The sequence below is a fragment of the Amblyomma mixtum genome, chromosome 5 (genome assembly GCF_055824585.1).
Source record: "Amblyomma mixtum isolate Tamu chromosome 5, ASM5582458v1, whole genome shotgun sequence".
NCBI lineage: Eukaryota > Metazoa > Arthropoda > Arachnida > Ixodida > Ixodidae > Amblyomma > Amblyomma mixtum.
Genome location: NC_143016.1, coordinates 47629405 through 47654575, shown reverse-complemented (window position 1 = coordinate 47654575; position 25171 = coordinate 47629405). Strand labels below are relative to the sequence as shown.

Sequence of the window (25171 nt, the reverse complement as noted above, 5' to 3'; positions counted from 1 at the left end):
CGTACTACAGCTACAGCCGCTGCCCTCGCCTATGCCCTCGCTCACAGACTCCTCGCAGCACGGATCTTGCCGCCCAGTCACATGACTGAGATAGCCAATCATGTATGACTGATTGACAACGCCCCGCCTCCACAACCTCGGTTGCGTTCGGCACCTTCAGCAGGCAGCGCAGCTCGACAGCTGGCTCAGCTGTTGGGCCTGCGTCCGAGTTGACACTTGTTTTGTTATTCGATAGTTAATTCCGTGAAAAATATGATAGCATGATAATCATATCGCCAATTTAAAGGGCGTATGTGCTTCTTATCGCAACCTTAACCTCTAATACTTACTTATTTTAGGGTTTCTGAATATGTTGAAAGCGGCCCACCGTAGAACTATGAAGGTGATGTTGGCTTTTATGTTCTTCCACGCGTTCGTCTTGGCTGCTACACGTCAGCAAGTTGCAGGCGAAACCAGCGAGAGCTCCCTTGTTTTGCTTCAAGTGGTAAGTTGAATATTCGTGTCAAACGTGATGTATTCTGAGTGTCCGAGAGGAGTGTATAACGACCTGCTTAGCATTTGGCCTGTCTCCAACCGGCTTCTTTCCGTTGCGGACAGTCATTGGATCGAGTAAAATGTGTTTTCATGCGTTTGTATGTGCCGAAATGTGCGTGAGCGCCGTAATCTCACTGCTTACTGAGGCTACCTAAATGCTACGAATGCATTCCGTCTCCTCCGTTGGAGCGTCGTGCTTCGTCAGACTTAGTAAACAACCAGCTTGCCTGCCGCTTTCAGGTTTACAGACATGGGGACAGGACACCTATAAGGACCTTCAAGAACGACCCCATTCCAATTACGGCTTGGAAGGAAGGTCCGGGTCAACTGACCAAGGTAAAACTTGCAAGGCAATTACATTGCCGTCGCATTTTTGGAGGAAGGCGCTCTTGATAGCGCAGTGGAAACTGGGACATTTTTTAAAACTTACAGGAAATGAGCAGCGCTGTTGCTTATCTGTCGTAGAAGTGCAGTAACAATTGGGTAGAACTTCCTGTTTGCCAAGGCAGTCACGCTGAGCTAATAAGTCTCTCTTAAGAGCAATGTGCCCACTGCACAAGTGGATGAGGCTTGCACATGTCTGTGTGTTGTGGCTTTTGTAGCGCACCAAACCCTCACACTCCAGAGATTCAAAATGTCAGGAGTGCCACTAGAACTGTATATATTTGACAAACTCCATTCTCCTGGGGATGCATGTTTCAAACGGGGGGCAAGGAGGTATGGCAGCTACAAGGAAGATACTGTGGGTGCTCCTTCTAGCTCTCTTCTACACTGACAACATTGTCTGATGAATGCAAAGCTGAAGCTTTAATGACTGTTACGCATCAGTTAAAAATGCGCCATATTAGCACCTGCATTCAACGGCAAATAATCTGCTCGCATGAAGCAGCACGTCAGACAAAGCTGCCATAGAGCAGTCCCAGTGGGACATGTCTTATATTCACCTGGGATTGATACTGTCTACAAACTACGTATGTGAACTCAAATCAGAACTCCTTATAAAGTCAAGATAGGTGCATCTTGCATCTAGGCCATTGGTGGGCACTTAGTGCAAAGTAGTCAGGGAGTTCTGAAAGTTCTTGGCAGTGTCAGGTTTGATGTTTTGTAGCGTGGTGCTGTACACATTCTCAGTGATTCAAATGGCACATTTGCAGCCAGGTGACTGTGGCACGGTTCATACAGGCGTGTTCCGGACAGGGAGTTGCAGGAGAACATGTGGGAGGTTATGGAGGAGTATGGAAGGCTATTGCCAAGCTCACACAGGAGTGCCACCTTAGTATGTTACCTGGATGGGTCATCGGTTTGGCAGGTGTACAAATACATATACCTTTGGTATGTAAACATCCTATTGATGACCTGCACAAGATACTTATCAGAACATAATGATCTTTCCAACAATGAAAGCAGCAAAGGAGAGGAGCAATGGTGATGAGGCACCTCAGCAAAACCATCCTTGGCTGTGCATTGCTTGAGTTAGGTTGAATAGGAGGACATATATTAAGGGGGACACAGCTTTAAAATTCCAAAAAATTGGTTTCTTGAAGATTGTTTTGTCCGCTTGTATGCTTTTGGTGTTCCAAAGTTCTATTGCTCAAATCGGTCAGGAAGTACTCGGAAAAAAACTGGTTCATGAACCACGGTGGTTGTGCATTGTGGGGTAACACTCGAACAAGAGTGTTTTTCTCAGTTAGTTTTCTGCCCAGATATTAACCTTGCAGAGCAGATTTATTCACGACTGTTTTATCTGTTTCGACCCCATTTGTTTCGTTGCACTCCTAAGAATTTAGTGGAGGTCAAGACATTCTTTGTTTTTTTTTTTTTTCAAATTTATGAATTAAAATTTTTTTTTATGAAATGTTCTTGTCACTCTAGATATGTCAACAGAGACTGCATTCCAAAAAAATTTAAACCAAAATTGTTCTTTGCGCAAAAAATTCTATGAATGTCTTGACCTCTCGCATGCTAGCAGGAACTCAGTGAATGTTGAGCCAGCCTTCTGCCACGTTTTCCTAACTCTGCAGCCTTTTCACAAGATTCAGAAAGGAAAAGATGCATTATAAAACTATTTTCTGGAGGTATAACTGAAATATTGTGAGTGTAGTCATAAAATTATTTTTAATGTGCTATAAAAATTTCGCGTAGATACATCAAGAAATTTTAGAAAATTTGCTGAAACCCGCATCCCCCCTTAAGACAGAGAAGGCAAGCAATCTGTTGTGCGAGTAAAAAACTGCTGTACCATGTTCAAGAATGCAGAGTGCCATAATTGCAGTAACTCCGTTGAAACCACCAGAGTGGAGTGACCCTTATCTCCTGCCATCTCCAGCTGTTTATCTGCAGCCACCTTTTATGCGGAAACTACTCAAGTTGACAAGGTGACGCGTCGGCAGTAGAACTGGCTTAATAGCCTCGGCAGTGGTTCAGTGGTTATGGCGCTCTGCTGCTGACCCAAAGACGCATGTTCGATCCCAGCTATGGTGGTCTTATTTCAATGGAGGCGAAATGCTGCTGGTCTGTGTACTGTACAATGTCAGTTCATGTTAAAGAACCCCTGGGGGTCAAAATTAGCCGGGGCTCTCCACTACTGTGTCCCTGATAGCCTAAGTTGCTTTGGGGTGCTAAACTTCATATAAAAAAAAACTTCTTAAATGATGCAAATGCGTGTGCAAAAGTGGTGAACGAAGCAAGGAGCCTGGAGAAGTGGAGTCATGCCAGAATGGCCAAAGTGAGATTGATTTAGGAGATGATGCCCAGGCATTCCATGGAAGCCCATCTGTTTTCTCTGCCCCCTACCTATTGTGCTCATTGGCTGTAAAGACTTCATGGAGAAGCACCAACTTCAATACCGCCATTTTTTGGTTTAAATAGCTCTATGTCTATCGCACATTAATGCAAGGATGCTTCAAAATGCTGTTCTTAGGTGTTAGAAATTGTTAAGAGAAACAAGTCGCTTTTGTTATAACTATGTAGCTAGTAGATTCTCACTTATCCTACTTTTTTTAATATGTGACTTCTTGTTTTATTTATGATCAACAGCTTGGCTGCCAGCAACATTATGCACTGGGAAGTCACTTAAGGTCGCGATATAACCACTTCATTTCTGGCAATCCCCATGAGGTAAGTGTACAAAACATTATCCTACGTTTTTGTTGTTTCTGCCTTGCTGTGCTTTGCAAGTGGTGGCTTGAGTGGAGGCTAGAAAAAGGGTAAAGTTTGGCACATTGACAGCCTTTTTGATATTCATTTTACTTATCTCATACAAAGGTCTGACGGTGTTAGGTGTAGCCAAGCAGGCGCTATATTTCTCTTTGAAGTGCCAGTCACATATAGATCGGATTAGTCGTCATCCCATCCCTCCCCCTGAAAGTCGAGCACATCTGAGCGCCTCGCCTTGCCTTGGGAAAGATAAATTTCTTACATTGCATGAGGGTAGGCATCTCAGAATGGTAGGTTGTATATTAAGGCGAAAGCCTTTAATGTCTCATCGTTGTCTACTGAAGGTTGTCAGCAGAGGTGTCACACTTTTCTAGTCAGACCAGAAATAATAAATTAAATAAAACAGAGCAGGAAATTGGTTGAGTTGTTGAATCGAACCAGGGTCTTCGGAGTGCGAGACGAGCACGCTAACCGCTCTGCCATGCCAGCTCGATGGTTTGGAATGAACAAAGGCGCGTCTAGTGAATAGGGTCTTTTCGTTCACTCCTATCTTCCTCCCTTCCCTTATGGTGAGGTTCAGGTGTCCACTGAGATATGCAAGACATACATGCATTTCTTCTCCTCAAAAACCAATTTACCGACGAGCAAGGCGTACAGCTGAACAGGCGATGGCATTCTGTGGACTCCCTGGCAGCGTTGCAAGATGCTGTCGCGTTCCACCCTTAGAGGTGAACCTCAGTATCTTAACCACACATCAGTGACACAAGCAGCACCACCACGCTTAAGGCTTTTGCCTCACCGCACTTTAGGTCAACAAAGTGCTCCCCTGAATTTTTTTGCTCCTTGAAATGCAGCCTGACTGTTTTGTCAAGGATTTAATGGCAAAATGCTAAACAGCTGTCCTGGTTTGAAACTGATAAGAAAAACCAGTTTTTTTCTGTGATGGTACAAAGGTACAACTTTGACTCCACGAGCATGATTAAGATTTAATTTGTAATTTGTACCTGTTAGCACGTATAGGTGTTTGCTCTCTGCTGAAGGCCAGAACCAACACAAAGATGTATTGGTGCCCAGCTGCGGGTGTGGAGCTCGGACAAGGACCGCTGCCTGGCAAGTGCCCAATGCCACCTTGCTAGCTTTGCAGCACCTTCCCCTGACTGGGCGTGGAATACGACCTTCCCCTGGCAGCCAGTTCCCATACACACACGCCCTGTTTCTGAAGATGGGGTAAGTTTCCTATTTCACGTGACTCCTTTCAACTGATTATGCATTTATTGGTATTTAGTTTGCTCTTTATGCAAGAGCCACAAGTTTCTTTTGAACATGTCTTACCTGTGCTCCGCGACAACTGTAATGGAATGGCAGTGTAATGGAAGCTATGTAGCCGAACCCTGCCGTCTTTCTACGCAGCAGAATTTACTCCGCACTGGCGTTTTTTTTTTTTGTCTTCTCTTAAAACGCGGTATAATGTCAATATTCGATATTTAAGGCATATTTCTTGCACAACTGCCAACTTTCAATGTTGAGCCAAGAAAAAAAAAACTATTTTGCTAGGCGCATCTGGTTAAAAAAAACTTCCATAGATGACACCAGCTGCAATAGCGATGGTGTGAAGGTAACGCAGAAAGAGCAAAGCACCGGGTGGCCAGGCGCTCTGTCGTGCAGCCAAACTATTTGGTGGAATAACATGTTTAAGGATGCCCAACCCCTGTAGCCTCCCTCTTATTGCCAAGATAAGCTGTTGTCGAGTATGATGATAGCATTGCGTAGGTTTTTAAGGGGTAAGCTGATGAAGGGGAAGTGAAAATTTGCATTAAAATAGAGAATTTATCCTCTGTGCCATCAAGTATGCATTATATAAGGATCCAAGTGATGGTATGATACCGCTGCCTGTCAGATTGTAACAGTGTACGACAAAGTTCACTTGTAGCGGAAAATGTCAGACAACTTTAATGCAGAGTAACGTGTGAGTGCTTTTTAAATGCTGGCTAAAATCTTCGTTCTTCATTAAAGAGCCTCTCTTTCTCTCTCCCCACCCCCAAAGATCGGGTGTACCACAGCTAAGTTTTTGTTTGGAACCCAAATTAATGCTGGTCTGCCCACTGCCAACATTTCCTACTTGCTGTTGATAAGGTAATGCAGCTAATTTAGTGAATGGAGTTACTGCTGGCTCAGAAAACTGTCACTGAGAGGGTATGGCTGCATGACCTTATTTGTTTATTTATGTGCATGAATATAAAGGAAAAAGAGAACTGATTTTGTGCTCAGTTTGAGTAAGTGGGCCTTCCACAAACATATTGAGGGGTGCATTGGAACTAGTGGTAAATAGACTTGGCTGATTGTGGGTCTGAATTAAAATAAATGCACACAGCCTCCACTTAGTAGTGCTGTGCTAAGTCAAATTTTTGCTGGTGTTTGTCAGCAGAGCTCAGTTTCTTCACAAGGGTGTGTTATCAGTTTAACTTTCTTGGGTAATGCACCTAGTATAACTGTGATTGTTTGTTTTATTTTCTTTTTAGTAATCCATGTGCCGTACTGAAGGTTGCCCGGCGACTGTTTAGATTTGTTGCAGCCATTTCTTCTCATCATTGTGTTCAAAGGCCTTAAGCTTGATTTCTCACTTGGGTTGAAGGAGACATCTGAGCAGACTGTATGCTGCCTGTCAGGTTGTAACTCGTGTTGAGCTTCACTGTTCATTTTTGGCGTCATAAAACTCGTGCACAAAAGAAAATATCAGCTATCCTGGTACGTTGCAGATGCTTGTTCCTGGAGACGCCTACTGCCCCGAAGCCCAAGCAGAAGCCCAGCGTGTCAAGGATTCTGCAGAAGGGCAAGCATTTCTAAAAAAGTATCACGTAGGTTCTTCATTCTTTTCCTATGCCTGCGGCTTGTGTGACAAAGGTGCTTTTCTAGTAGAGCTTGGTTAAGCTGGCCTGTGCACCCAGCGCAAATCCTACTGCCAGTAGGATTTGCCCTGATTTAGTGATTGGTTGTACATTCATAAGCTTTCAGATTCGAAATTTATTTGCTTTGCTCTCCCTTTAAATGGAATTTGGCATGTTGGTACAATATCTTAGAACATCAGATCTTAAAGTAACCTCTGGGTGTAACAGTGCGTGTATCACGAAGTGGTATTTTGTTGATGTCATAAGTTCTCAGGTTGTGAACATGAGAGCATTGTCATAACTTTAGCTTCTAAACGAATTTTCATGACCAACTTCAAAAAATGCCATTGGCATGTTTGAAACAATTTATTTTCGTTCATTTTCAGAAACTCTACGAAACTCTTACAGAGAAAACTGGGAGCATTATTGCAGACTGGAATGATGCTTCCTATGTTTATGATGCGCTTTTGATTGAGGTAAGGGTCCCCAATACGCAAGTTTTTCTTGCTTTTAGAACCTGTTACTTTTTTCATTGCTTTTGTGGCGCAGGAACTATTATTGCTCATTTTGGCTAATCTGTGTTGGCTATGCATTTCGAAAATGCGGTGAGATGGTGCTTTTAAGGGGAATGAGCCGCAGTGCGTTCATCAGACTGCAGTGCCTGCATTACTGATTGGCTTTCCACTTCACACTGCGGTAGAATCCCTCAAAAGTCCAACCTGGATACATCTAACTTGAAAGGAATCGAGAAGTAACTACGTCGATAATTGTATATATAAAAAAATTTCAATACATTGTGGGGCTTAAATTGGGGGAGATAAATACGTTCTCCCCGCTTAACCGCAGCTGACACAGTTCAAGACCGCGCGGACCCCACCCCGTGGTTGCGAGCGCTACCGAGCGCACGCTGACCACGGCGGGCCTTGCTCTGTGGGAACAAAGGAACGACGCACTGGCTGACACAAACAAGGCATTTATTGCTACAACAACAATAACGCCAGCTAGCAACAAAATACACTGGGGGATCGAGGATGTCCGACTCACCAGCACGGTTACGAGCGAACATTCGCCCACGCTAGGGCAAAGGGGAAGCTCCAAGGCCGGACTGGACGGGGTGGCGGAAGCATGTTCCGACCACGAGGCGCCCGTCGACGAAGAGCAGAGCGGCGCCCGACACGTCCGCGTGCTTTCCCGGTCCCAAGGAGAAGAGACCAGTCTCTCCCCGCACGCGAGCAGCCAACGTGCCATCCGTGGCGCTGGTGTCGCTGTGACGTGAGCGCCCTCCCCTGTTAGTTAACACAACCGAGGCGGGTGCCTTGCGGGGAAGCTAATCACAGTTGAAGTGCATTGCGGGAAAGCGAACCGCAGTGGGTGAGTGCGTCCCCACAGCATAAGATTATGTGTAACCTAGAAGCAAGCATACATTGCACCCGTGCTAATGACTCTTCTTGCAGTGATGTGCCCCTTACAGGCTTGCTGGCAACGCACTGCCGTCAACAGACTAATGCTTTGAAACTTGCCAGTCCCTGTCTTAAAGTGTCAGTCTACTCACCGATATGAGTGTATAAATAATGGCATATTCTGGTAGTTGGCACCCTATAACATCAATAACGAGGGGTCTGCGCCCGGTTTAGACAGGAATTTATATTTTATTTCGGCGTTAAAAGTCGCGTAAAAAAGCATGGTGGCGACCCCAAACGTTCATTTTGTTCAAGAAAGTGGTAGTCTTTTTTGTAGAAGCATAAGTGAATATACTACGTACCATTTGTATGCCCCAATGTCAGAGAAACGCACGTTTTGTTCTAGTAAACTGTAGAAGGCGTACCGCTCACTTTTTCTGTCAATCACATGAATATTTATAGTTACACGTACGCAAAACGCAGGCACATTCCCACCTTTAGTTCAGCGTATGCTAGCAGAGACGCAAAAATAAACTCAGCCTATAGTGGCGCCATCTGGTCGTCAGGACGGGAACCATTGCTGTAAACAAACCGACTCTCCACTTAAGCCTAGGAGCGGCAGAATCGTCGCTCTAATTATTAAAATTAAGCAAATTTATCTCTTATATGTTTTCTTATAGGCTAGATGAGACGAAGCGAAAGACAGGCGCCCCATTTATGGCCAGTGAACGCACTGAAAAAGGCAGCAACAACGAGAATTCAGTCCGAAGCGAGAGGTCCGGCTTCGACGGGCGCCGCCATGTTTGTCGCCGCGCGGCGGAAATCCAGATGGTTGCCAGATGAGACTACCATCTCATACAGATGTGTTCCCACATTAATAAATTCTATTTTAAAATGTTCTACCGCACTCCTTGGCACCACAGCTGGCTAAACGGTAATTTGAGTAAAGAGCTATCGGTTGCCGCAAAGAAAATATGGTCGATAAAATTCAGTAGACTGACCCTTTAAGGGACCTAATCTTGTCAGAATCATCACTCAGAATAACCACTTATTAAAATAACATACAGTTCATTTCCGCGTCGCTTTCTGCAGTGAAATGAGTGAAACATGCCATGCGATAGACACCGCTAGGCTTTGGTTAGGTTGGCTTCAACTTATGACAGAAATGTGACATAGTGAGTACAAGAGATCGAAGGCCACCCTCAAGCATACCTCACGTTCACATTGTCGTGAGGTTCCACAGCGTTAGCGTTGCCGGCAGGAGCTCGAGGCTGCACTGCTGACCCATCTGTGCACCCGAAAGTGATCGAAGATCGCCGTTAGAAGTGCCACTTGCAGCGGTGCAGTGCGCTGTTGGATATATTGACAAGATTGAAGTTCAATTTACTGGACGACTTTTCTATAATTTTACACACGATTTTCAAGGGGCAGTCCACATGTGCTCTATACCCAATAATTCAAACTATTTGGGTTTGATATGTCCGGGCTCTGCTGTATGAATAAAGTTGTCTGCTTCGATTACTGCAGAGATGTAGTGGGCCATGAGGGGCTGGAGCTTATACTTCAATCCTTTTGTGATAAGCCATTTAACTGAATGCAGAAGACTGTTTTCAAAACAGCTCCCTCTATGTTTCACTTAAGCGCTGATGTGGCTCCTGAATGTGCATATACCCATTCGCTTATTTTTCACCCATCATGGTTTTAAAAAGTCTTTTCTCCATGGTCTGTGCCGCCTTCTTTCCACATTCATGTCCAGCTTTTGTTTTTCTCCTTTTTTTTTTCTTGCTTTTTCCCATGTGCACGGAGTGCTTTGCCTCACGGCCCCAAATTTTTTGATAAGTTTGCTTCTCCTCGCTGCTCAGGAGCTTGGTGGTTAAGCCATCTCAAAGAGTGTCGTTTTATCTTCCATATCCATTTGCCTCCTGCTGTTACGGCCCGTTACTGTAGACAATTTGAGTTATGGACAGTCTTGCTCGGGAATGAAGGTGCCTATATTAACAAGGCACGGCTATATATTCAGGCCTTTTCATACGCTATGCGTCTCTGTTAGCACAGTTGTCGGATAGCGCTAGTACTGCAGCTATCCAGTTGCAGTGTACACTGTACACTGAACTTTTGCTCCTTTTCTTCTTCTGGTGACTTAAGCTCTTAGGAATGGCCCAGAACATTGGAGAAAATGAGTTTAGCTTATCTTAGCTTGCCATTTAGAGGAAGGCCCATTATGGTGGATTGACAGCTAAGGTTATTATTCTGCGGCCAAGTTCACAGTTGCAAGTTTAATACTTGGTCAGACATGTCAGGCTCAGTGGTAAGGGTGCTCGGCTACTGAGCCGGAGTTCCCGGGTTTGATCCCGGCCGCGGCAGCCGCGTTTCGATGGAGGCTAGACGCAAAAGGTGCCCGTGTGCTGTGTGATGTCAGTGCACGGGAATGCACGTTAAAAATTCCCGGGTGGTCGAAATTATTCTGGAGCCCTCCACTACGGCACTTCTTTCTTCTTTTCTTCTTTCGCTCCATTCTTTATCCCTTCCGTTACGGCACGGTTCAGGTGTCCGCCAAGATGTGACAGATACTTCTCCATTTCCTTTCCTCACGGACAAATTGTTATTATTGTACTTGGTCACTGCAAGGGACATATAGGATGACAACTAAAATCTTCCATGTGCTCATGTTTCAGGGCACGCAAGGAATGTCAGGGAATTAAATTAGTCCTCAGCCCTTTAATATGACAGGTTTTGCTGTTAGTAATACAGCTTTAGGGCACCAGCAAATGAATTACTGATTCTCCCATTTATTCTGATGCACATCTATGAGCTAAAGACTCTCCACACCTGCCGTTATCTTTTTGCATACAAGGGCTGTCTTGTTAACGGATGTAGGGGGTTGCTGACTCGCTCATTCTTGTGTTTAGTAATTTTATGGAGTTGATGGCTTTACCTGCCTTTCTTTTTGCAATTCTGAGAGCATATGCCTTTCTCATCCTCCACAGCGCTACCATAACTATTCGACACCCAAGTGGGCCGTAGAACTTTGGGACAAGTTGAGGTACCAGAGTGACCAGAGTTTTATCTTCTACACCAAGACATCACTTCTGAAAAGGCTGTTCGCAGGTAAAGTATGTTCTTGGCTATCTTGTTGGTTTATGCTCCTGTACCAAAGCACCTGTACAGCAGTCTTCCAAGAGGCAAACTATTAACACAGTAGCATGAAGGAGCCCGTGTCGCAGAAAAGCTGGCATAGTCTGTGTTCATTTGCCAATGTCGTCATCGACGTCATTGACCATAAGCGAAAAATCCGAGAAAAATCCCCCAGAGAAGCAGCCTAAGTGACAGGTGGGACACAATGTCACTTGTGGCATCACAACCTGCCCACTGGTTTGTGAACAAACTGCCCACTATGGGAGGTGGCAGTTAGGTCACTGATTGGTTGTGAGAGGTTTCTCAGGAAGAGCAATATGGGTTGCACAGGCACAAAGTCGCACTGCCCTGCCATCGCAGAGCAGTGGCTCATCGCTGTGCCAGGGGTGGTATGAGGAAACCTGCCCACTGGTTTGTGAACAAACTGCCCACTATGGCAGGTGGCAGTTAGGTCACTGATTGGTTGAGAGGTTTCTCAGCAAGAGAAATATGGGTTGCACAGGCACAGAGTCGCACTGCCCTGCCATCGCAGAGCAGTGGCTCATTGCTGTGCCAGGGGTGGTATGAGGAAACCTGCCCACTGGTTTGTGAACAAACTGCCCACTATGGCAGGTGGCAGTTAGGTCACTGATTGGTTGTGAGAGGTTTCTCAGGAACAGCAATATGGGTTTCACAGGCACAAAGTCGCACTGCCCTGCCATCGCAGAGCGGTGGCTCATCGCTGTGCCAGGGGTGGTATGAGGAAACCTGCCCACTGGTTTGTGAACAAACTGCCCACTATGGGAGGTGGCAGTTAGGTCACTGATTGGTTGTGAGAGGTTTCTCAGGAAAAGCAGTATGGGTTGCACAGGCACGAAGTCGCACTGCCCTGCCATCGCAGAGCAGTGGCTCATCGCTGTGCCAGGGGTGGTATGAGGAAACCTGCCCACTGGTTTGTGAACAAACTGCCCACTATGGGAGGTGGCAGTTAGGTCACTGATTGGTTGTGAGAGGTTTCTCAGGAAGAGCAATATGGGTTGCACAGGCACAAAGTCGCACTGCCCTGCCATCGCAGAGCAGTGGCTCATTGCTGTGCCAGGGGTGGTATGAGGAAACCTGCCCACTGGTTTGTGAACAAACTGCCCGCTATGGCAGGTGGCAGTTAGGTCACTGATTGGTTGTGAGAGGTTTCTCAGGAAGAGCAATATGGGTTGCACAGGCACAAAGTCGCACTGCCCTGCCATCGCAGAGCAGTGGCTCATTGCTGTGCCAGGGGTGGTATGAGGAAACCTGCCCACTGGTTTGTGAACAAACTGCCCACTATGGGAGGTGGCAGTTAGGTCACTGATTGGTTGTGAGAGGTTTCTCAGGAAGAGCAATATGGGTTGCACAGGCACAAAGTCGCACTGCCCTGCCATCGCAGAGCAGTGGCTCATCGCTGTGCCAGGGGTGGTATGAGGAAACCTGCCCACTGGTTTGTGAACAAACTGCCCACTATGGCAGGTGGCAGTTAGGTCACTGATTGGTTGTGAGAGGTTTCTCAGGAAGAGCAATATGGGTTGCACAGGCACAAAGTCGCACTGCCCTGCCATCGCAGAGCAGTGGCTCATCGCTGTGCCAGGGGTGGTATGAGGAAACCTGCCCACTGGTTTGTGAACAAACTGCCCACTATGGGAGGTGGCAGTTAGGTCACTGATTGGTTGTGAGAGGTTTCTCAGGAAGAGCAATATGGGTTGCACAGGCACAAAGTCGCACTGCCCTGCCATCGCAGAGCAGTGGCTCATTGCTGTGCCAGGGGTGGTATGAGGAAACCTGCCCACTGGTTTGTGTACAAACTGCCCACTATGGGAGGTGGCAGTTAGGTCACTGATTGGTTGTGAGAGGTTTCTCAGGAAGAGCAATATGGGTTGCACAGGCACAAAGTCGCACTGCCCTGCCATCGCAGAGCAGTGGCTCATTGCTGTGCCAGGGGTGGTATGAGGAAACCTGCCCACTGGTTTGTGTACAAACTGCCCACTATGGGAGGTGGCAGTTAGGTCACTGATTGGTTGTGAGAGGTTTCTCAGGAAGAGCAATATGGGTTGCACAGGCACGAAGTCGCACTGCCCTGCCATCGCAGAGCAGTGGCTCATCGCTGTGCCAGGGGTGGTATGAGGAAACCTGCCCACTATAGCAGGTGGCAGTTAGGTCACTGATTGGTTGTGAGAGGTTTCTCAGGAAGAGCAATATGGGTTGCACAGGCACAAAGTCGCACTGCCCTGCCATCGCATAGCAGTGGCTCATCACTGTGCCAGGTGTGGTATGAGGACTGCCATGGGGACCAGAGTTTTTTACTACCTTTTGAAAGTGGAGCAGTGTTTGAACTTTATTATTTTTTGCTTTCATTTTTTTTTAAGCTGCACTGTTTGATGCAAATATTGTTCTCTAACAATGGCGCTGTCCTGTTAATATTTTCACAGGACTGCTGCTGGCAAACTTGTCTGGAAACTTGGAGGCTGCTGCCCAGAACAAGTCAGAGCACAAGGTCTTCATGTATTCCACGGTAGGCACTAAATTCCTATCAAAACGTAATCATTACCAGTCATAACTAGCTGTTGCATTGCTTCCAAATGATATACGGCTGTCATAATTGGCAGTGAAAAGGATGGTGCTGGTGAACACTCTCAAGGTTCGATTATACTACGCATAAAACACCCCCGAAAGCAGAAGATTGAACAGCCGTCGCCATAATTCAATTGGTAGAGCACTGGACACAAAATTCGGAAGTTGTGGGTTCAAATCCCACTGGCGGCATGTGGTTGTTTCTTCTTCTGCTTTCTAAGCAATTATCTTTAAAATAATTACCCTATTAATCTCCCACTGATTAACACTACGAATGAAAAAAAAACCCTATGCTCCTTGGTTTCGGTGGCTGTTAGCTTCAGTCATGCTGTGGACGCTTCTGAAATTTGTTGGTTTGTTGGATATGTACTCATTCAGACTCTGCACGAGTTGGACCATGCCTATTTGGTGACTTGTACCTTGTGAACAATAGTCTTGGAGTTCAGTTTCAAAATATAGCGGGACAATGTAGTGAATTTAACATGTGCTGTAGAGCCCTGTTATAGTAAACTTTGGTTTATTAAAGTGAAACTGTGGTCTCGTTTCTCCTGCCATAGATGTCTGTACTTTTTTCTTTCGTTCATAATGAAGGCAGTTTTAATTGTTGTAGTAAAGAACATCTGGCCATGACGGCACTCTTCCCGCGGAACAGTCACGTCACGACACGCGCGCAGTCTAGAATCTGGAGGGCAAAATTCAGGGGAAAATGGATATTGATAAGGCAAGTAGTTAGGTAAATAAATTTGGTGCCAAAAACAATAGAAAGGAGTTTTTTTTATATATGGCTTAACCACCAGGCTTGCGAGTTGCGAGGAGAAACCAACTTTTCGAAGGCATTGGTGTCGTGAGGCAAAGCGTGCGGCACTCAATGGTAAAAGAAAAAAAAAAGCTGGCTACGAACGTAGAAGGAGGCATTGCGGGCCGCTAAGAAAGGGAATACAGTATAAGTGCAGTGAGGAGTCCGGAAGGGAAGAAAAGGGCGAGCGTTTGCAGTACTGGGCAACGCAACAACACGGTGTGGATGGTCTTGCTACGCTTGAATGCGTCGCACGCATTTCTTAACTGTTGCCTCTTAAATGACACTGATGCAACAGAAGATGATGCCATGTTCACACAAGGCTTTGGTTTTTACATAGAATCAAACTGTCATTATATTCATAGTGCTGTGCGATGTCAGTGCACGTTAAAGAACCCCAGGTGGTCGAAATTTTGGAAGCCCTTCACTACGGCATCCCTCATAGCCTGAGTTGCTTTGGGACGTTAAACCCCAATAAACCAAAGAGCAGGATGGAAGGTATGTTTTCTTTTATAAACCAACACTGTGTTCAGTAAGTAGCCAATTAATTATCTGACATCATTTTCAGAGCAATGCCATCACCAACGATTGGTATCTATGCAAACATTTTCGCTGAATCGAATGACTTTACGAAGAGGAGTTCTACTTTGTTTCTTCATTTTGTTGCACAGTGAGATATACAGAGAATTTCATTTTTATCTGGAAGATTTTTTAAAAATTCCTGTGAGCAAACTACTGGCCTATTCGAGAGCAAATTTCGCTTATGTGGTAGCATATTATGGTCTACGTTCTTTGAGACGTAATTAAACACCGGTACTTGCCTGCATTTCCTAAAATTAAGAAAAAAAACTGCTGTCAACTGCGAGTAAAGCTGTCACAGGCGCGAGATCAGCAGCTGTTTTGACAGGGTGCGCCATCGGCCGGAAGGCGAGGCAAACGACGTCGCGGCTCAGTGGGTGGAGGGGTAGCGCGCTGGCGTCGAAGATGCGGCTCGTCTGCTCGTCGAAATGAATGCGACAAGAAAGAAAGAGCCGTCGCTAATAATACTAAAAACCACGGTGAAAATGTGGCATCGATAGCACTGCACACAGTAATGATCACTTGTCGCTTGTGGTCCGACAGATGGCGCGCCCTGTCAGACAAGCTGCTTAGTTCACGTCTGTGACAGCTTTACTCCCAGTTGACAGCAATTTTTTCTTAATTTCAGGAAATGCAGGCAAGTACCGACGTTTAATTATGTGTCAAAGAACGTAGACCATAATAAGCTACCCCGTGAGCGAAGTTTGCTCTCGATTAGGCCAGTAGTTTGCTCACAGGAATTTTTTTAAATCCTCCAGATAAAAACGGAACTGTCTGTATAAGGCATCTTTTGCTGTCGTAAGACCTTTACCCCCTTGGTGCATTCATGACTGACAATACTACCTAGGAGTAATAGCTGACAGAAAGATGAGGTAAATGGGCTTTCTCCTTCTGATAGTATAGTAGTTTGCAGTCTTATAAGAACAACTGACCACATATTTGTCTCATTTCTCCAAATGGAAAAGAGCAACAAGCCTTTTTATTAGTGCTGGGCCTGTGTGCAGTTAGTGCATAATTATCTGGTGCAGGTAATGTTTTAGTTAGTTATGTCTAGTACAGTTGTAGCTTTTCATTAGTTCAAAGTGTTGCTTGAGGCCCATGGACATGCACCTATTTGAAGTTGACAAAGCTACCGCCACATCCTGAGCGTTTAAAGCAGACTCAGAGGAAGCGCTCAGAGTTCAAGTGCCAATACTTGGGCACTATTTTCAACAAATTTTCAGCCGTAAGAATGGTTTTATCATGCTCCCACTTGGTTGCTGCTCCTGGTTGCTGCTCTAGCTTCCAGCTGGAGCATGTGTGTCACTACTCTTGCAAGCTGGCATAAACAGGCTCTAATTTATTTTATTTATTTATTTATTTATTTACCCTCAGGGCCGTTAGGCGTTACAGAGGGGAGTGGGAATAACATGCAAGCATAAAGAACAAAACAGCAGCTAGAAAAATTGAATATAGTTACAGCACACACTGGTATAAAATCAATAAACAGAATTAACAAAAGGCAGCATTACACAAAACAAAACACAAAAGAAAAGAGCAGCTAATAAATTAACAAAGTTAGACACATACTTATATAAAATTAATAACAGCGTTACGAAATGCAGCAGTATCAGTAATTACAGCAATATTGTGGGGAAGGTGATTCCAGCTGACACAAGTTCTGGGTATGAATGAATCGTGAAAACATCTTGTACGACAAGGAGGGATCCAAACTTTGTGACGGTGATCAATGCGTGCTGAAATATAGGGTGGTCTTTTTAGTAACTTCTCTTTAAGATAAGGATTATGATAAATTTTGTGAAAAGTACATAATGAAGCTATTGACCTGCGATGGGAAAGAAGCTGTAGGGAAAGGTTAGCTTTCATGGCAGTTACACTACTAGTACGATGATAGTTGGAAAGTATGAAGCGACAACCGCGGTTTTGAATTGATTCTAAGTCAGAAATGAGAGATTCGACCCCAGGGTTCCACACCGATGAAGCATATTCCAATTTAGAGCGGACCAATGTTTTGTAAAGTAATAGTTTTAATGAACTCGGTGCACATAAAAAATTTCTGCGAAGGTATCCAAGCATGCGATTGGCGTTATTTGTAATGTAGTCAACATGAGTTTTCCAAGACAGGTTAGAAGAGACGTGAACACCCAGAATTTATAAGACGACACAGTTTCAAGAGTGATGCCATTAATGCAGTAGGTAGAGGGTGTATTAGATAGACGAGAAATGGGCAAATGCTTGCATTTAGTAATGTTTAGCTTCATATTCCACAGGTTACACCAATCCAGTACCTTGTTAATATCTGACTGAAGAACAAATACATCATTATCATCATTAATTTCGCGGTAAATAACACAATCATCGGCAAAAAAATGCTCACATTTATCTGGAGCAGCATTTTCTTCCCACATCACCCATCAGTAAAACTACTCCATATCCAAACATCTTGTTCACAAGGCCTGGCCGACCGTCCCTGGGTTTGAATCTTGGTAAATCTGGTGCATTTAATGTCCACTGGAGTCTCAACAAACGGTATGTTAGTGAACTTGGTATCATTCAGATTTCAACGTATAGCATCCCTCATGCTCTCTAGTAAGTGTAATGAAGGTAAATACAGTCAAATCCACTTATAACAATACTGAAGTGCCATGGAAATACCATTGTTATAACCAATAATTGTTATAACAGGGTTGTGCCGAAAATACCATAGAACACATGCAAAAGCTGACGGTGCCGCAACTGACCATTGTTATATCCGATATATTGTTATAACCGGTATTGTTATAAGTGGGTTTGACTGTAGCACATTAGCTCTGATACTTTATATCTGGCTGTACAACTTCGTCATGTGTGGTGTTTTAATTGGGGAAAGATCAACACGTTCTTCCCGCTTAAGCGTGGCTGACGCAGTTCAAAACCGCTGGACCCCACCCCGTGATCGCATACGTTACCAAGCGCATGCCGACCACGGCGGGCCTTGCTCTGAGGGAACAAAGGAACGGCACACTGGATGACACAAACAGGCATTTATTGTTACGACAACAATAACACCAGCTAGCAACAAAATACGCTGGAATCGCGGACGTCCTACTCACCAGCATGGTTACGAGCGAATGTGAGAACGTCCCTCCCCCCCCTGACAAGGCTTTGCCATTCGCTCCGCCGACGAAGAGCGGAGTGTCGTGCGTGAACATCAGTGCGCTTCCCAGGTCCTGAGCAGAAGAGGGCTGTCCCGCACGTAGCAAACACACCATCCATGGCGCTCGTGTCACTACAACGCCAGCACCCTCCCTTGTTAGTAAAGTAACTAACATGGCTAAGGAGGGTGCATTGCGGGGAAGCGAACCACAGGGGATGAGTTGAGGGTGCATTGCGGGGAAACGAACCACAGGGGACGAGTAAAGCGCATCCCCAAGCATGTTTGAGTGTTGCCTTGGCGCATGCGTGGTGATTACCTGGCGGTCTGTACTCAATGAAAAATTCAGTTGTTAGTCCAGCCGCTGTCCTGTGTCGTTCTCTTCTTGTGTTTCCGTCTTTTTTGGCTGGTTTTCTCCCTTGACATCCCCACACATGCTATCTATGGTTGAAACTGTGTTAAGTGTAGTGTGAGTAAGTAGCACTTGCTGCTTATCAATCTAGATGTGAGCAGATGGGTTACAGACAAAACTCACTTTGTTGTACTAGCATTTTTGGTGCACGGGTGTTAAAGGGATACGAGCGATATGGCTCATGACGTGCCTGGTGCATAGTTCGGTAGAATGTGTGTTTAATTTCTTACTTTCATGTCTGTCCTCATGTTCTTGCATCATTACTTTCACCCTGCGACTTGATGCATTCTTAGTATATTAGTCCAAGCAAAGCCTTCATGTCTGATTTGCTACATAAGTTGCTTGTGCCTTTCTGCAGCACGACACAGAGGTTTCAGCCCTCCTGGACTCCCTGGGTGTGTTTGATGGCCACGCTCCACCTTACTGCTCCTGCGTTGTTCTCGAGCTGTGGAAGAATGGACCGGGCAACTTCTCAGTGCGTGGGCTTACGCTCAATGCATTTGATATGACACCCCAGGCATTGCGTTTTCCCGGTTGCACAGACGAGTTTTGTTCCCTGGATGAGTTCCTAAGTCTGGCCAGGGTGAACATTCCAGACGACTGGCGCCGAGAATGTGGCCTTCAGCAGCCATTCTTCCTCTCTGATGGAGGTATGGCTTTCTGCACTACTGTGCTTCCAGTTTCTTGCTCAGTCATGTGGTGTGAGGAACATGAAAGAAGAATTTACAACCACAACGTAACCAGAACATAACCAAAGACTTGCTGAGGTACTTAATGAATCAGATGTAGATGCAGGCAATGCAGCAACATAAAATATGAGAGTATGCAGCGAACTGTAAAAATAAAATACTGCTAAAAGAAAATGTATAATGCGTATTTTATAACTCATATTAGTATTAATTGTAATATCAATTATTGAAGAGTGAAATTAATGTTATTGTTACTATTATTATTGTTGTTTATGGTAATTGTTTTGTTGCATGAATTTTGTTGTTATTTATATTGTCATAATGCATGATTAGGGACTACAGTCAAATCGTCTTAACGTGTTTTATTGATAAAGAGATTCTGACCAAAAGAGGGGGAAAGGGGTGTAGAGAAAAAACCACGATTAGGAAACTAAACATCAGAGGAATTGGAACTTGCCAAGCCTGCATTTGTCTTGAGCAGTGGGAGTTAAAGGGGCTGCGAAACACTGCCTGGGGGAATACCGGCTATACTTCAGGTGGGTTCTTTATGTCACACAGATCATGACTTAAAAAGAATTACAGGAATCGATGCACAGGAACAGGAGTTATTCAGTGAAGAAATTTCAAAATACAAGCAAACAAAACGCTGCCCTCAACTCGATTTTGGCGGGGCTTCCCACTCCTATTTCGCTCTCCCAATGATGGCACCTGGCGCAACCAATCAAAACAGCTAGCCAGAGCATGTCGCGGAAGTTTGTACTCCATGGTTGCCTGCTCTCTGTAAGACTGGCAGCGTTGTTTCCATGCCAGAGCGCCCCTGGTGGTGTATTTTTATTTTACTTGCTTTGCAGGGCTTTTATCTAAGACAAACAAATTGTTTTTGTTGATCTAATATAAAACGCAGACAGGTGACAAAATGTGTCTCTATTTATTCACACAGTTTGCAGGATATTTACTGTTTGTCCGGTCATCAAGCTCGCGCCAGGTGATGTCATATCCGCTGCTAAAAACCCGCCACTGTGTGGCGACACCATCAGAGCCATGAAGTTGTTTTTGGGATTGGGAGGACATTAAAATATTAAAAAACGGAATGTACGCGGTATTACCGACGCTAATAGCACCATTATAACTCACTGTATGCAATCAACAGGCAAAACAGTTAACTAAGATTGTGTTTCTGGGCCCCTTTAAGGGCTCTTACAACTTTGTTGTGGGTATAAGTTAGATTCTCAGCTCAAGTGATGTAACCTACAAGCAGTTGTATTGTTGAACTTTGTGATGCACTCGTGATGATGATTGACAGTGAGTCAGCCTGCGGCTCTCTATGGCTGCAGCTTTCATACTCTACTGTCGCATTTTCATGTGTTACTTTCATATTTTGTTTTTGTCATAATTCTGCAGAAACATTTTCTTTTTTTCTGTTGCTTTGTCCCTAAAATTCTTAGCGTACATTTCTCAGTCTGTTGTAGTCTTCAGTGAGGACAGACATGGAACTTTTTTCATTCTTTTCTCTACAGCTATATATTTTGTTTTGTGTTTGTTCAGAGCCTCATTTACGGTATGCAGCAAGGCATTGTGGCCTCACTACATGAAGTGTTGAATCCTCTCAAATTCACGATAGAGGTTTCCCTAGGAGCATGTTATGAGGGGGTGGAGGGGGACGCACTCTTTAATGGACATTTCACAGATTAGCCTATTACATATTAATGTAAAAATAAAAGCAGCCATTATTCCCATATTAGTAAAACTGCCTGCTAATAAAGCATTACAACTTTACTACGCCTCCCTTACTACCCCTCTTTTACTGCGTTAGCAGTACGACCGTCGTTGCCTCAAAATCTGTTGCCAGCATTGTGAGCAAATGGTTATGGGGGTGGATCAAAGGAGTGCGAGAGGGAAAGGCGAGAGGGTGATGAGAGAGGAGAGGAGGCACGGTGCAGTAGTGCCCCTAGTGGGCTGTGGAGTCGGAAAGACACAAGTAAAAGACAAATGTTAAAATCGAATTTGAAAGCTGAAAATTTAAATCAGACTACTGCCGCAGAAGTGCTTCCTGCATTGCATTGGTCACTTGTCGTTCTTTGATTTTTTTTCATACTTGTGTTTAATTACTGTTTCACGTATTATGCCTAGGGCGCTTCGTTTTCGGGCAAAATCTCGTTTGACCTGGTTCTTGTGTACGGAAGACTTTGCGAAAAAATGGTTAAACCTGATTTCTACCTGAAAATGCACCTTCAAAAGAAGGTAATTTGCCAGTGCACAAAGCTTGAAGCACCGCACTGAAACCAGCACGTACCTTGCACTTATTCTGGTGCAGTATTTTACATTCATCGGTAAGGTTTGTACCTAGTGTGATCCATGTTCTGTTGCCGGGATCCATTTATGTGGGACGCAGCTGCACCTATTATGAGGTGGCAGGTGTGCCTTTGCACACGGCAACTCAGGCCCATCTGCACTTTGTGACTCTCAGCAGTGCACATACTCAGATAGCTCCTGGCAAAAATGGGTTGTAGTAGCGGAACACAGATCACGCTGTGCTAAAACTTTAATGCTTTTAAGTAAATGTCTTTTGATGCTTGTTATCCACACATTCTCATCCTCATTCATCCAGAGCATAGGTGCTGACTGGGAATCTTAATGGTATCACTCTAGCAAGTGTTCCCCACGCTAATGACTGTTCTGCTGCAAGGTTGTGCGTTAAATTGTGGCTGTCCAGTTTAATGAATGTTTGCGCAGCATAGAAAAGCAGCAAAGTTGTACATAGGCACAGCAATGTATGTGACAAAATAATTGTAAGAAATGAAAAGAAATTTTCGTAAGCAGTTCTTTACTGCAAACCACCATTTCTAGATTGTCTTGCAAGCTGGTTACAAAAAAATGCATTTTTTTCTCCACTTGAAGACGAGCTGTATTGTTTAGTTATCTCTGCTGGCAAAAAAGTTATAGCGCATTTTGTTGAGTAAGTCAATTTTTATCTGACTTTGAACTAAACATAGTAGCACCCAGTTTTTACCCCCCCCCCCCAGAAAAAAAAAAATTTTGAAAGAAATAAGGGCCAAAAACGAGAGCACTAATTTACATTTATTTTGTACAGGCGCTAATTTCTGATATTTTTTCATATGTGCATGCAGTGTTTGTTGCAATCCTATATGTATAGCTTGGCATATGCAGTGTGAAGGCCAGCTGTTGCAAGATGTAGTAGCCAACGTCCACAGCACACATTCGTTTATTATTCTAATATGTGGCCTGCACTGTGCTAGGTGCTTTAAAGCTTTTCCTCTGTGTGTCTGACTTTGTCACCTTGTCTCTTTCTCCCTCCCTGTCTTCTTCCCTAGCCCTAGCCCTGGTGATTGGCCAGAGTGCTGTGCTGGCCATTGTGGTGTTCAGCTGCACAGCCTACGTCCTCCTTCGGAGACGCAGGACACCGAAGAATATGGTTGCCTACTCACCGCTTCCCACCGAATTTTCGCCCACCAACTGAAGAGCAATTGAGGAGAAGAAGCCACCCAAGTTTCAAACCTGCCCTTTGCCTGGACCACACGCGACACAATGGACTTTTAACAAATTGGGCAGTTCACTTATGCTCTGCCTTCTGGATGGACCATGTTCCATTGGCATGTTCCAATGGGGGTCTCCTCCTTCCAAATCTGGGCCCTTCGTGTTTAACACTGTGTACCAAAATCCAGAGGCAGAATATGGTTGTTCAAAAATTCTTACATTTACACGAAATTTTGCAGCCGTAGAGATGAAGAATGAATAGTGATCTTTTACGAGAAGGAAATGTCTGAGCATCAGGGACCTACTAGTCGCGTAAATTTGTTCTAAAAAGCTGCTGCCTTGTGCATTCACTGAAAAAAAAAGATTATTTTACCGTGGTTTATGTGACATTAACCCGTGCTTTTCAAGAAATTAGTTGTTTATCACTCTGGGCTGAAATGTATAGTGTCTAAATGCACATATCTGGTAAAAAATGCGCACAGAGGATTTTCCATGAAAAGACATTCCGTATGGATGGATGGATGGATGGATGGATGGATGGAATTCTTTAGCTGTGCAACAGCAATTTTTCTAGTGTCATGCAGGGATCGAAAAGCGTGTAATTTCTGCTGTCCTGTGCAGTGCTGAACGCACAGGCCTCATGAATATTATCTTGTAGATTACTTGGTGATAGGCAGTCACTGGTATGCCTACAACATAATGGCAGTGACCATGATGCTATCTGCACCTCATGACGACTGTGTACACCATGATAGCCACTGCAGCAAGGTCTACCCTCTTGATTTCGAAGTAGGTGCATAAATTTGTCCACCACGAACGTCCCATTGGTTTCTGAACAAAGCTCTGACCATGCCTTCTTGTTGCAAGTCATACTGAGCACGACTGTACCTACACTTAGTTCTGTGCCATTTATTTTTAGCATGCAGAAATTTTTTATTTACCTTGTGATATTGCTCAAACTTAATTGCTCATTTTTCTCTTACCAAATGTTTGCGTATTAGCCCACACGGTTATATGACACTGTCTCCTAGAGTCATTTTGCAGTATTACTGTATGTAAATGTTTTAATGGAATACATAGCAGAAACTGAATGGGCATTTATTAGAAGTACCTAATGCCAACCCCGACACTGTTGAGATTTGATGTTGATTCGTAATTGAGAAGTTTAGTGGAGACAGCATATGGGCGTTTGCACGAAGTATTTCATAGCCAAATCAAATGTTCGGACTGTTTATACTGACCTTCAATATGTATTATAGTATACTGTTATAAAAGCACCAAACAACCATTTTGTCTGTGTTACCTTTTTCTTGAAGTCTACACAACTGTGGCAGTGTTCAATGTTCACATTAGTTGAGCACTATCTTTTGTAAAGAATTGTGATAAGGACCCTGTTAAGAGACCAGTAGTCATTAACACTACAGAAACTAAAATTGAAACAACAAAAAAAAAAAGCCTTGCGTCTTGTCACACTAGACACAATATGTGTGTGGTGTACACAACATTCACAGGAGTAACAGCAGTTGAGCAGCAATTAGTTTGTGTGTAAATGTGTAGCCTAGTCTAAATTGAAGAAGGAATGCTACCTGCTTGCATTCAACCTGCCTGCCTGCACTAACTTGGTGCCACTTAAATAATTTAGTGCCTTACTAAGGAAAAGGCATGCAATTTTAGAAGATTGGGCGTGAGACTGTCTGCAGTGTACTTGTGTAGCACTACCGCAACTGTGCAAAGTCTAAACACTGCATCAGCAGAAACTGTTTGAGCTGGTGATGAGACTCGACACTGTTTCTTAGCTTCTGGCCTTGTCCTTGCATTGCAACAGCTCATATGAGCTGATCTTCAAACGAATTTTAAGTTACCTAACCAGTCCTACAGAAGACGCCAGTATCTGTAGGTTTTAGGTGAAAAATGGCAACTATGGCTGTAAGCACATATGCATACGACATACACAGCACACTGATGGACATGCTTCAATTTAAAATTGCCCCAATATTGTTGGAATCCTAGTTCGGCAGAAAGTTAGGTGGGTGGTTGAGATTAAGAAGTTTGCTGGGATAGGGTGGCCGCAGCTGGCACAGTACAGGGTTAATTGGAGGGAGGTAGGAGAGGCCTTTGTCCTGCAGTGGGCATAGTCAGGCTGATGATGGTACCATTCTCTTGGCCTTCTTCCTCCTTACAAAGCATTCTCTGCTGATGCAGGTGGGTTCACACAGGGGGACTGAGGGGATCACATTCCCATCATCCCTAGTCAGCACGTTTCGTGTTTATGTATGTGATTTTGGTTTGGTTTAGGGGGGTTTAAGTCCCAAAGCAACTCAGGCTGAGAGAGACTGTGTAGTGAAGGGCTCTGGAAATTATGACCACCTGAGGTTTT

The 25171-nt window shown here is 44.5% G+C and overlaps 1 protein-coding gene across 1 annotated transcript; it reads left to right on the top strand.

Annotated features, from left to right (window-relative positions):
• Positions 1 to 135: 135 nt before the first annotated feature.
• Positions 136 to 24082, top strand: LOC149342011 (prostatic acid phosphatase-like). The gene is made up of 10 exons (XM_089544309.1): positions 136 to 484; positions 775 to 870; positions 3571 to 3651; positions 4765 to 4917; positions 6447 to 6545; positions 6962 to 7051; positions 10963 to 11083; positions 13549 to 13631; positions 18969 to 19260; positions 22632 to 24082. Exons 1-10 carry the CDS (start codon positions 350 to 352, stop codon positions 22775 to 22777), a joined length of 1296 nt encoding a protein of 431 aa, XP_089400435.1. The 5' UTR covers positions 136 to 349; the 3' UTR covers positions 22778 to 24082.
• The last annotated feature ends 1089 nt before the right edge of the window (positions 24083 to 25171 follow it).

Excerpts from the sequence above, each read along its gene's own strand:
- LOC149342011 (XM_089544309.1), top strand. The coding sequence starts at position 350 with ATGTTGAAAGCGGCCCACCGTAGAACTATGAAGGTGATGTTGGCTTTT. Across the intron at positions 4,918-6,446 it reads GCCCTGTTTCTGAAGATGGG|ATGCTTGTTCCTGGAGACGC; the intron begins GTAAGTTTCCTA and ends GGTACGTTGCAG. Across the intron at positions 11,084-13,548 it reads TCTGAAAAGGCTGTTCGCAG|GACTGCTGCTGGCAAACTTG; the intron begins GTAAAGTATGTT and ends ATATTTTCACAG.